At 36.3% G+C, this 13,522-nt stretch overlaps 1 protein-coding gene across 2 annotated transcripts in view; it reads left to right on the top strand.

Moving 5' to 3' along the window:
* USO1 (USO1 vesicle transport factor) overlaps positions 1–13,522 on the top strand; it is a 92,368-nt gene that overhangs the window by 67,297 nt on the left and 11,549 nt on the right. The window contains exons 12-19 of one of the 2 annotated variants that reach the window (XM_007455431.1): positions 1,587–1,675; positions 2,071–2,225; positions 2,836–3,047; positions 4,699–4,719; positions 10,677–10,787; positions 11,136–11,254; positions 11,406–11,587; positions 11,850–11,971. In XM_007455431.1, the coding sequence (XP_007455493.1) occupies positions 1,587–1,675; positions 2,071–2,225; positions 2,836–3,047; positions 4,699–4,719; positions 10,677–10,787; positions 11,136–11,254; positions 11,406–11,587; positions 11,850–11,971 (1,011 nt within the window). The remainder of the gene's footprint in view (positions 1–1,586; positions 1,676–2,070; positions 2,226–2,835; positions 3,048–4,698; positions 4,720–10,676; positions 10,788–11,135; positions 11,255–11,405; positions 11,588–11,849; positions 11,972–13,522) is intronic. The other variant, XM_007455430.1, reaches the window with a different exon arrangement.

The raw sequence follows: 13,522 nt of genomic DNA, 5'->3' as shown, positions 1-13,522 counted from the left end.
GCAGGAGTGAACAGTATGATTTATGTTTTTAATTTTGAGAAGAGTATGACTTAGTCAAGTAAGATTTGAGTCTTATTCGTAGAATAATAAATTCTTTTTCCTTGACATATGACATTTTCTGTTTCCTGCCTATTAAGAAAAAGAAGTTAGTTTGAAGAAAAGAAAGGTTTAGTTTATTTAATTTTTTTTCTCAAATTAACACATGCATATTAAAAGCACAGATAATAGTAAAAGTTTTATAGCAAAAACTGTCTTTGGACTCCCTTCTCCCTACCCTAAGCCCCACTTCCTCCCTATATAACCTTCCCACTTTACTTCCTCCTTGTCACCCCAGTAATTTGTATTTAAATCAATAATCAGGGTTTATAGTTTTATGACTATTCCAATACTGTTTCCTGCTAAGCCACATAGAGCTCTATATCTTTTTTTTAATAACCCTTTTTCTTTCCTGAGTTATAATAGTATTCTTTTTTCATTTTACGGATTTTCTATGTATCTATACATATTAACACTGTTATATGTGTTAATGTGTTAACACATTGTTCCGCATTCCAGACCTTCTTCCGGAAGCCCTCCATCTTCCTACTCAAATATGGGCTGCTTATTCTCTATTTCTGCCACACATCTCTTATTCTGGGACTTTCATTCACCATCCTCCAACGATCCTTTTTCCTCTCTCTTAACTTAGGGATTCCTTGGTTATCTGGATTCTGTGTCTTTTTCTCCCATCCCTTGGTTCATTATCTTATTTTACTTCCTGAGAGAGGGCAAATGGCAAGATAATTTGTTTTTAGCTCTTTCATATCATTCCTCCACCTGCAGTATGACTCTAATGTTTGGTTAGGTATGGAATTCAGAATTGGAAATCATTAACACTCAACTTTTAGAACATTATTCCAGTGTTGCTGTTAAGAAATCCAAAGCCATTTTGAATCTTCATCCTTTTTGTGTAACCTGCTTTCTCTCTCTAGAATCTTTCTTTGTTTTTGGTTTCCTGAAATTTACTGGTGATGTGCTGTACCACACACCCCACGCCCACCCCCAATAATTTTGGGGCCCTTTCAAGCCAGAGACATAAGTACTTCAGTTCTGAGGATGTTTTACGTATTCCTTGACCATTTCCTCTTTTCTGTTTCTGCAACTCTATTAATAGATTGTTGGACTTTCTGGGTCCAGTTTGTCTTTTTATTCTGTTTTCTTGGAGGTTTTTTTTCAACTTCATCCTTAAATTGAATTTTTAATTTGTTACGTTTTAAATTTGTTCTCTGATTTTATTTTTAAGCACCCTTTTCTTGTTTCATAGAAATGGATTCTATCTCTTAGGAGATATTAATTTTAGTTTTTTGAGATTTTAAATGCATGGGGTCACGTGTTATTTTTAGTTAGAGGCCTACGCTTAATGTTTTAAAATGTTATCTCAAGAAAGTGTTACAAGTCTATAATGCTGTCACTGATTTTTTTTGGTGTCTAAGTTTTGCCATTTAAAAGCAAAAAGCAAAAGAATATAACATTTTCATCTTTTGAAAACAGGGTTTTTCCCTTGACTGACTTTCTCTAAATTCTCTCCCCATCCCGATTCATTACAGACCATTAATACTGTATCAGAAGTTATTCGAGGCTATCAAGTAAACCAAGACTACTTTGCTTCTGTAAATGCACCTTCAAACCCACCAAGGTAGGAAAGGGGAAATACTGAGATCCCACAGAGGAAGTGAAAACTTACTTTGAGATTTAGGATATCTCATATACATATCTTATTGTTTTAAGAAGTTCAGACATGTGTTTTGAAACAAATTATCTGACAAGATAAATATGTTGGTATTTAAAGAGTTTGTGGTCTTTGGAACTTATGTATTTGGGCTCAGGTATCACTTCTTAGCTATGTGCCTTAAGCAAACAGATCACTTCATTTCTCACAGCTGCAGTTATCTTTTCTGTGAAATGGAGATGAAAATAGTTACTTGCTTGTGTTCTGGCTATGGTTTTTGAGTCAATAAAAATGACTAGTTATTGATTTGTGTACCTGGATTGCAATGTTTCTTTTTGTTCTTTTCTTTTTAAATGCAACAGACCAGCCATTGTAGTACTTCTTATGTCCATGGTTAACGAAAGGCAGCCATTTGTATTGCGCTGTGCTGTTCTCTACTGTTTCCAGTGTTTCTTATATAAAAATCAGAAAGGACAAGGAGAAATTGTGTCAACACTTCTGCCTTCCACTATTGATGGTAAATAATTTAATTCTTTTTTTTTTTAATATTTATTTGGTTGCCCCGGGTCTTAGTTGCAGCAGGCGGGCCCCTTAGTTGCAGCATCCAGGTGGGATCTAGTTCCCTGATCAGGGATCGAACCCAGGCCCTCTGAGCTGGGAGCACAGAGTCCTGTCCACTGCGCCGCCAGGGAAGTCCCGTAAATAATTTAATTCTAATTTCAGTTTTAAAGTAAGTAATTGTCTTTTAAGCTTTTAATGGTAAAATATATCATAAATGTGTAGTAGATATTTAAATGTAGAATATTAGGATGTAATAGAACATTTAAAATATTGCATTTCCTTGAATTTGTTTTAGAAATGTAGTTTTTAATTAAGGTAATAATTTCTGGAGTATTACCATCATCAGTTTGATGCCTAAAGTATTCTAATATTTCTTTGTTCTGCAACTTTTCTTCCGAAGTACTTTTTTGTCATCTTTGCATTTGTTTTTGAAAAATCAGACTTTTGAAAGTTGTACTTAATACTACTAATTAACAAATTTTTAAGTAGCATTTCATACTATTTTTGTGTGTTTGGAAAGCAACATAATTAATTTTTACCTTATTATCTGCCTGCCATCTTTGTAGCAACAGGTAATTCAGTCTCAGCTGGTCAGTTGTTATGCGGAGGTTTATTTTCTACTGATTCACTTTCAAACTGGTGTGCTGCTGTGGCCCTTGCCCATGCTTTGCAAGAAAATGCTACCCAGAAAGAACAATTGCTCAGGGTTCAACTTGCTACAAGTATTGGCAACCCTCCAGTTTCTTTATTGCAACAGTGCACCAACATCCTTTCACAGGTAAAGTAGCCAGCAAAACTTCTCTAATTGGGGGGGGAGAAAGTTTCACTTTGATGTCAGTGATACAAAGATTTAAGGATGTCCTTAGTAGATGTAGATGAAAAAGGAGAGAGGCAAGGACTGCTCATTAGCTCATTGTCACCAGAAATGGTTTTGTGGAGAGAAAGCAATAAATATTCTTATAAGAATGGTTTTGCCAAATTGTGAATAAGGTCTGCATCATGATGGGAACACATGTTCTGGACAGAAAGGTGGTTTTTTTGGATTTGTTTTCTTTTTATATCATCCACACACAGTTCTTGCATGTCATTTTCTGTTTCTGCTTAATAGCTGAATTCGGGTCATTTATGAGAGGGAATAGAATAGAGTGGTTCATAGCTGTGCACCTCGCTCTTTCTCTTCCCAGAGCAATTGATCTTCCTTTCAAAAAACAAAAATAAAATACCATTCCAATGCTTATATAGTTAAACAGTAAACCCCCTTGATGTTTGTGAGCTCTCAAATCCTCAAAATGCCAAGACATATAATTTACCTAGTAAGATGTAGGTAAACAACTTAAAATGTTTACATTCCTTTAGACTCCTAATGAAAGCAGCTAAGCTTCATTGAAATGTGGATGCTAGGGCATTTAGGAATGTCCCTTACTATTATTAGATGGTTTACCCACATGTGCCAGCCTTGCTGTTAAACAATTCAGGTTCATGCTTTAGCAAAACTGTAAAGTCATAGACATTCAGATTCACTCAAGGAGAGTAAGAATGTACATAAGGCTAAAATTGATCCATCCACTGGTATTATCCTAATCCCTTCCCCCTGATATGCGGAGTCCTTCTTAGTTCTTAATTTTGCCACACTGGTTGAATTGTTTTATTGTGAGCTTTTAGAAACATCAGTGCTATCCATATGAAGTTACAAATGAAACCTTGAAAATTAACTGTACTGAAATGGGAGTTGAACACTTCCTTTGTTGCTTAGAACAGGTTTACTTTGACTGAGAGCCTATTTTATCTTTATCATTTGTCTCTTCGTGATTTTTTAAAAGTACCCCAAAGCATTCATATCCTTACTTATTTAATACTTGTCATTCTCTTCTTGCTGTGTGTGGAAACAGCTATTCATTTCTTTTTTTTTTCTTAATTTTTTATTGGAGTATAGTTGATTTATAATGTTGTGTTAGTTTCACATGTACAGCAAAGTGAAACAGTTATACATATATCCATTCTTTATTAGATTCTTTTCCCATATAGACCATTACAGAGTACTGAGTAGAGTTCCCTGTGCTATACAGTAGGTCCTTATTAGTTATCTATTTTATATATAGTAGTGTGTAACAGCTTTTCTTGAGCAAAACAGAAATTAACTGCCCAACAGTCATCACCACATACTTCACTCTAACATTGCAATTACAATTAATGCATAATGAGAAATCCTCAAGATAGTGGTGTGCTACCAGTCTAAGTAATGACAGCACTATAAAATTATCCATTCTCCTCTAAAATGTATATACATTTTTATATAATAAAAGATTAGAACTATCCTGTCCCAGATTATTGGCTTGGGTTTCTAGAGACTGTACTTGAGGGATTTTTCTAGATTTACATTTCTCTAAAGCAGTAATATTTATGAATAATTTTTAATGTATAATTTGCAGGGTGATAAGATCGACCGACGGGTATGTATTACTTGTTTGGGCTTAGGCATTTTCCTCCTACAGCAAGCCTTTTTCTTTGTCTTGGGTTTTGCTGATTGGTTTTTTTAACTGCTTGTTTGAAGTTATATTCTACTCACACTTGTATGTGTCAGCAAGTTAATCTCTATCGTGGCTCCCCAGTTTTTCTCCATGGGGTATTATAGTGGTGTTATTAAGGACTGTAGGAATGGGAATCTGAAGCTATACTTGTGCTTCCTCTGGGGATGCTTGCACTTTCTGGAATTCCTTGGTTTTGGGTTTTTGGTGTGATTTTTCAACCAAGCTTGCTTCTTTATTTCCAATGAAACCAGTTCAAAGGTAGTAAAATTTAGGATTAAGAATTTTGTCTTTAATCAGTATATGAAAGAATGTGATGACTTTTATATTACTTAGGTTTTTGAAAATATACAATAGTAAGTATAATTTTGTAATTTGAAAGAGTTTAAATCTCTTGAATTATTCTGGATGTAACCCATATGCTACACTACCATTGAGGATTAGTTTTTGATGCGTGTTGGGGGAGAGTGTGATTTGTGTTTGGTTTTGATTTGTTTTCTGGAGTATTTGGCAAAAATGGCATGTACCTTAATTCCATACTTGGAATTTGTATTCATAATTTGTGTTCAATTATGCAGTGTGTATAGTAATAACTGAGGTCCTATTAGGAATTGTATGAGCATGATTTAACACATGTTAATAACACACACAGACATATTTGGCAGCTTTAGCTGGCAGAATTTTTTTATATTAGGTAAAGTACTTTATAAGTATACATGTCATTCATTTAAAAGGGAAATTTTTGGAGGTATAATTTATATACAGTAAGATGCACAGACCTTAAGTGTTCAATCTGATGATTTTTGATGGTTGAATATACTTCGGTAACCACCACCCAAAACAAGATATAGAGCATAGTATTCAGAAACCCAAAAAGTTCCATCATGTCCCTTTCCTATTAATTATCTGTCCTCAGAGGCCACCACTAAAAAGTGAATCTGAGGGCTTCCCTGGTGGCGCAGTGGTTGAGAGTCCGCCTACCGATGCAGGGGACACGGGTTCGTGCCCCCGTCTGGGAGGATCCCACATGCCGTGGAGCGGCTGGGCCCATGAGCCATGGCCGCTGAGCCTGCATGTCCGGAGCCTGTGATCCGCAGCAGGAGAGGCCACAACAGTGAGAGGCCCGCGTACCGCAAAAAAAAACACAAAAAAGTGAATCTGATCATTATATTCTAGAACCTCATTTTAATACTTAAACACTGGAAGTTTAAACTGTTAGCTTTTCATATTATTTAAATGAACAATGCACAGATACTAAACTTGAAATCCACAGAGTAGGAGTATGAGGGATTTTTATTTAGAAAATATAATTGGGGCAACATAGTAGCTTATGTTAAAGGTGATTCAGGATTGTTTATTTTGTCTGTGGTTCTCTTCCATCCTATAAAATCTTTGGTTTTGTCAGCGGTTCACAGACTCTAAGGGGCTGAGAAGAGATAGGTATTTTTTCTTGACTTAAACCTGTAAACAAACATGCAACCAAATGTGCTTGTGTAACACATAAACAAAATGAATAGTTTCAGCCTTTTTTTTTTTTTTTTTGGCCACGCTCCATGGCTTGTGAGATCTTAGTTCCCCAACCAGGGATCAAATCTGTGCCCCCTGCAGTGGAAGCGTGGAGTCCTAACCATTGGACCACCAGGGAATTCCCAAGTATGGCATTCTTTTAGCTGGTCTAGCTGTTTATATTGTAAGAAATCCATCAGAAAATGAGAGAGCACTGAAATAGAATGTTTTGATAGCTTTTATTGCTCAATTTCTTTTTTTTTTTTTGTGGTACGTGGGCCTCTCACTGTTTTGGCCTCTCCTGTTGCGGAGCACAGGCTCCGGACGCGCATGCTCAGCGGCCACAGCTCACGGGCCCAGCCACTCCGCGGCACGTGGGATCTTCCCGAACCGGGGCACGAACCCGTGTCCCCTGCATCTGCAGGCGGACTCTCAACCACTGCGCCACCAGGGAAGCCCTCAATTTCTAATTTTACTTGTTTGGCGGGGTAGAGCAATTTGATCAGGATTTTGTTGGATTTATATTATTATCAACATTTTATGATAGTATACTGGACAAATACTGTAACATTTTTGTACTCTCTAACAGTTTATTTTTCTTTTCATTTTGGAAAATTTCGAAAAATAGAAAGTAGAAAGAGAATAATGTCCCTCATTCTACTACCCAAAGGTAACTACTGGTAAAATTTCAGGCTTTTTTTTGCCCCTATACTGTTTATTTACATAGTAGTGATCATGCATTAGATTCTATTTTGTATTCTGCATTTTTTCTTACAAGTATTTTCCATGTTATTAAACACTAAGTCAACATCACTTTATATGGTTGCACAGTATATATTTCACTAAGTAGATATACCCTAAGTTAGTTAATTGCACATTTAATTATCTTTTAATTAAATTTAATTGCACATTTAATTATCTTCCATTTTTCCCTGTTATAAATCATGGTTTGATGAACATCAGAATAACGTAGTCTGCACAAAAGACCATTATTACAAAGTACTCACTTTGCACGTTTACAGTATGCATGGATTTCTGTTAACACAGCAAAGCAAGGACTTGCCTGCATTTCACTGATGTTTAAAAAACAATTATCCCAGCAATTGTATCGGTTTTTTTTTCCTTTTCCCAGTTCAAACTTCTGCCATCTATTTTAAATTGGGGGCATTAGTTCTGCTTTTAATATGCTAGTAGGTAGAGAGTTGTAGAGTCACAGAGTTAGAAATGATGGTAATAGTTGATAACATTTGTAGAGCACTCACTGTGTACCATGCGCTGCTTCTAAGTTCTTTACATGTATTAACCCATTTATAATCCATGAGATAGGTATTAACTGTTACCCCTGTTTAAGGATGAGGAAGAGAAGTTAAGTAAGTTGCCTGAGGTTTCATGGCTGTTGAGTTTTAGAACCAGGATATGAATCCTGGTATCCTGGCTTCAGAGCCTGTCTTCTTAACCTCTTTGAGATCATTTAATCCAACCACCTCTGTTTACTAAATGAAGAAGTTGAGGCCCATGTAGCGTATTGAACTTGTCCAAGGTAAGGCAGTAGAAGATTTGGTTCTTCTAATTCCACACCAAATGTCATTTTCACCGACACCATATACTGCCACTCTTAGAATTAAAACTTTAGTCCTTTAAATTTGAAATGGATAAATACATGGTTTAGAAATCAAAATGATACACGAAGTCTTGGCCCCAACCCTGTCCTAGTTCCCCGCCTCCTGTTACTCTTTTCTTCTACATCTGGAAGTGTTTTTTCCGTATATGCCCTGATCTGCACCTTGGTGTTTCGTTTTGTTTTGTTTCACTTAATAGAACCTTGCACTGCTCCTTGCAAAGTAAAGTAAGATTACGGTGTGCTAGGTGCTCTCTTCCCCCACAGCCTCCCAACAGTGTGTTGTCACACTTGTACTTTTGCCAGTCTGCTGATAGGTGGAAAATGTTATCTTAGTGAGTTTTAATTTATATTTTTCTTACTAAAAGGCTGAATAGTTTTCTATATATTTATGCATCATTTGAAGGTTTTTTCATTAAACTCTTTTATCATCTGCCCATTTTTCTATCGGGTTGTTGATCATTTCTTCTTTATAGGAACTCATATTAAGGAACTTAACCCTTGTCTGTGATAAGTTACAAATATATTTTTCCTGATAGGATCTTGGTGTTTTGCTTTGGATTTTTTTTTTTTTTTTTGGTATCAGACTTTTATTTTATCGCTTCTACATTTTAAGTCATACGTAGGCTTTCGCCACTTCAAGATGTTAAGGAATTTGCCAGTATTTCCATCTCATACTTTCTGGTTTCATTTTTGCACTTAAATCTTTGTTCTCTTTTTCTCTGAATTGTGTGAGATATGGATCCTCTGCTTTTTTGAACTGCTCTCTAGTTTTGCCAACATCTTTGAAGTCTGTCTGTAACCACTGATAGTTATATTCTGTCTTTTTTACATACTAAATTTCCATTTGAAGCTGGATCATTTTGGACTTTCCATTCTGCTCCTTGATTTCTGTCTGTTCATGAGGTAGTATCACCTCATTGCTCTCTTTCATTTTTTTACAGTTTCTCTAGTTATTCTTGCTTGTTTATTTTTCCATTTGAACTTGAAAACCAGGTTGTTTCGTTCTAGGAAAAAAAACAGAAAACCTGTTGATATTTTTATTTGGATCACATTAATTTTACAAATTAATGTAGAGTCAATATCTTCATGATCTTGAGTCGTTCTCTCTAAGAACATGTGTCTTTCTGTTGATTTGTGTCTGCTTTTGTGCTCTTAGAAGTGTTTTTAAACTTTCCTCATTTAGGTTTTATACAGTTTTGATTAGGCTCATTCCTGAGTACTTTATCTTCTTTTGTTGCTGTAGTTAACAGGGTGTTCCATTCTATCTTCTGCCTGGTTCTAACTAGTTATGTTTGACTGTGCTCTTCTTAACCTTCAGTTAGACCCCAAATGACCTACTTTTCAAAATTGAATCTAATTCCATTTTTGTTTACTCAGACATCAGCCAGTGATTTGATAGAATGCCCTTGTATATACAATGTCGGTATATTTGGTACCTGCAAATGGTATTCCAGTAATAAACTTTTTATGTATAACCAGGGGAAATCAACAAAACATTCACATTTATAACTTGAGTAATTACTTGTAAATTCTCTGTGGCACATAGTCAGTTGAGAATAACTATATTTTTAAACTTCAGTGTACTTGGGTAACATGAAAATATATTGTGGACAGTAATGACATAAAGGCAAGGAAAAAGTAAAAATAATGCCTTATATAAAAATTAAATTCATGCTGATTAATGCTTACTTGGCAAATCATTTGAAGAGGTCTAATTTGAATTTGTTTCATTAAAAAATATACTTGAAAAAAGATTATGGAAAGTTCAAGATACTGACATCACGGTTCATGAAATTAGAACTGTCTGGCTGAGTGATAGAAATTTTTCAAAACACAGAAATGGTTACTTTAAATCCATTCCTTGTCTGGATTTTTGAATAATTGCATTTTGGATATTTTCTGAAATTACTCCCAGAGTGATGCATTACTGTGCTAATTTCCATTATTTTGTTTCATGCAAGTTTTGTTTTTCTTAAACAAAAATACAGGTTATGTAATATAATGTGGGCAATGGCAATATTATGAGCTAAGAGAATATCTCATATAAGAGATACAAATGTGTTGTATTAAAATTTAGGAAATTAATGTTGATGGACATGCTAGTTTTCAGTATCGTTTAACATACTTGGCAGCAGTATAGTTAGTGGTTTGAGGCACTTAGCTAATTTAAATAAATCTTTTTCTCCATCAAGTTTGTGATTTCTCATTATTTGGCATTTCTCAGGGGGTTTGTAACATGGTTTAGTTATTTTCTTGTTAGAGAAATATATTCATTAATGAAATTTGACTAAATAATTCAGGAGATTATTTCTTTGTATTTTTCTTGATGTTTTTTGAAGGAGGTAGAATTTGTCCTTTTATGAGAAAATTGTTCTTAAATTTCCTATTGAAACATCATAAATTTGCCAGCAAATTTATGTTTTTGTAAAGTGTTTTAGGACTGATAAAATTTTTTAAGCATCCACATCATATATTTCTTCCTTAGCCTATCAGATTTTCCATTAATAGTATTTTAGATAACCTGGTATATGCTTATGAGTGTGGATCAAGTCTAATTTCTGCTGTTTATTTTGGGAAGTGCAGCCCAAAGAGTATACAAGAATGCATTCTCTTGTTCAATTTTTAAAATCCAGAGATACCTGACACATCTTTTATAAGATGTTAAATATCTTTTTATGCAGATTGGGAGGGATCTTAGGGCAACTTTAAGTTTGAAAAAAATAAAAAAAGATTTCTGCCACCTTGTTTATTGCAGGGAAGCAAAATACAGACAAGAGTTGGGTTACTAATGTTGCTTTGTACCTGGCTTAGCAACTGCCCCATTGCCGTAACACATTTTCTTCACAATTCAGCCAATGTTCCCTTTGTATCCTTTATGTTTTAGTAAGATGCATGTAAGTATTTACCTTTTTTATCTTTTCTGTTTCTTCTTCTCAACTAGAGTTAGCTCTATGCCCCAAATATTTGAATCCTCTTTATCTATGTAACAACTTTTTAAACTGTTAAGGTGACAACGATGCTTACTTAAGCTGTGTGTGTGTGTGGGATGTGTGTGTGTGTGTGTGTGTGTACGTGTACCATTGTTTTATGTTTGCTCGGACTGTGTATAGAATTTTTTGTAGAAACTCTTACATGAAATACATGTCAAATTCAAATTGTAAAACAAAGTACTCTGGATATTATGAACCATTAGTTTTCTTAACAAAGTTTTCAGCTTACAGGACAAATTGCAGAAAATCTTGGAGAGGAAGAACAGTTGGTCCAAGGCTTATGTGCTCTTCTGTTGGGCATTTCGATTTACTTCAATGATAACTCACTTGAGAGCTATATGAAGTAAGTAAGGGGAAAATGCCAGGGGAAAATGACTTGCTAATGTCATCAAGAGATAATGATAAATTTTTTCTGCCAAAGTATAATGTAGACCAAGCTTTTATGTTTTGTTATGACTTTTTTTTTAAGCATCTCAATATGCTTATCTCTGTAGAGAGAAACTAAAACAACTGATAGAGAAGAGGATTGGCAAAGAGAATTTCATAGAGAAACTAGGATTTATTAGCAAACATGAGTTGTATTCCAGAGCATCTCAGAAACCCCAGCCAAACTTCCCCAGTCCAGAATACATGATATTTGATCATGAATTTACAAAGCTGGTAAAAGAACTTGAAGGTAAGACAACAAAGTTCATCTTGATATTCATTAGAAAGTAGTACCTAGGATTGTGTTGCATATGTATCTTCTGGATACATGCAGATTATATGATAAGCCTAAAAGTATTTTTTTTCCTAGCTCTTGATCTGTGGCCCACTTAAGGACTTACGGCATTCAGTAAGATTGGAAAGATGATTTCTTATCTCTCATGCAGTTAGGCCATATGTTTTTACTAAGTCTTAATAATAATACAGTATTTTACATAAGTCTTCTTTTACAGGTGTGATAACTAAGGCTATTTATAAGTCCAGTGAAGAAGATAAACAAGAAGAAGAGGTGAAGAAAACACTAGAGCAGCATGACAGTATTGTGACTCACTACAAAAATATGATTCGAGAGCAAGTACGTACTGATAAATTGTATACAACCTCTGTTATACTAAAAGTATAGATACTTCTCTACTTCAGGGAGGAATTTCTCTCAGCATTTCCAAATGCAAGAGGATACACAAAGTAAAACTCATCGTTCTCCTAAATAATTCAAAAGCATCTGAGTATTCAGCACACCGAGAGCTTAGTATGTGCTAAGCAAGTCTAGTGGTAAAGATAATTGAAGGTATGTGGCAGCATTGAGAGGCACCCAACTTAGCTAGGTAGGAGCAGGTGCTTGGAGAAGACAGAGAAGCTGAGTCCTAAAAGGATGCCAATGAGTAAGCTAGGCAAGCAGAGAGAGGGACGGGAGGTGTTACTGGCATGGACACAGAACACTCATTGGCTGTATGAAGGAGAATTTGAGAGGCAAGGCTAGAGGGAGGGAGCCCAAGGAGGAGGTGGTGGTGGTGGGTGGCAATTGGGAAACTGTCGGTTAACGACAATGATAGCGGCTGCTCTTTTGTGTACTGTGTTCTAGGTGCTCACCGAATACAGTAAAACACCATCTCACTTACTTTTCACAATATCCCTTCAAAGTAGCTGACATCTGCAGTTCAGAATAAATGAGGAATCTGAGACTTAGAGAATTTAAACTTGTCCAAGGTCACTCAGTGCTTGGTGGAACAGAATTCAAATACATGTGTGTTACTGGGACTCCAAAGCTTACACTGTGTGGTGTAGAGGGGACGGAGGGTCCTGAGAAATGTGGAAACCAAAGAAGATAAAGCTGACAGGACTTTGTAGTGATCGGACCTGGGGACGAGGGGGTAGAAAGGGTCACATACGATCCTTAGATCTCTGTCTTGCGCACTCGAATAGATGATATTAAATTAGATAGAACAAGAGGGAGCTGATTTACTAGAGTGCGTCATGATGAGTTAAGTTGAAACTACATTTTCAAAATCATCAGCTGACATTTTCTTGGCAGGATACCGATGAACCCTACACTTGGGTAGTGTTGAGCACCTTACACCTTCCATTACATTCCTTCAGGATGTTTCTTGGTTTTCTTCTCTCATTTAATTCCTCACTGTGGTATATATACCTTTATTGGAATGGGATCCTAGAAAGTGCTGCAGTGTTATGGTGTTAAAATTCCAGAGTCATGGAAACAATATACGGGGGCGTCTCATGTGGGGCAGGCTGCTGCCCCTTCCCTGCACTGCCCTCCACCCCCTGCTGATTGTGACAGCTTGAGGCAGGTGTGGCTCCTAAGAGCTTTTGTGTAGAGCCCTCTAAATGAGAGCTGCCGATGTATTCTTCTCTTCCCCGCAATCTGTATTGTTGAGAATGAAATTCTCAGAAAGAATAAAAATATACTAGTGGTGGGGCTTCCCTGGTGGCGCAGTGGTTGAGAGTCTGCCTGCCGATGCAGGGGACACGGGTTCGTGCCCCGGTCTGGGAAGATCCCACATGCCGCGGAGCGGCTGGGCCCGTGAGCCATGGCCGCTGAGCCTGCGCGTCCGGAGTCTGTGCTCCGCAATGGGAGAGGCCACAGCAGTGAGAGGCCCGCATACAGCAA

Source organism: Lipotes vexillifer, unplaced genomic scaffold, assembly GCF_000442215.2.
Source record: "Lipotes vexillifer unplaced genomic scaffold, Lipotes_vexillifer_v1.1 scaffold749, whole genome shotgun sequence".
Classification (NCBI taxonomy): domain Eukaryota; kingdom Metazoa; phylum Chordata; class Mammalia; order Artiodactyla; family Lipotidae; genus Lipotes; species Lipotes vexillifer.
This window is presented reverse-complemented; position numbering and strand designations above follow the sequence as displayed.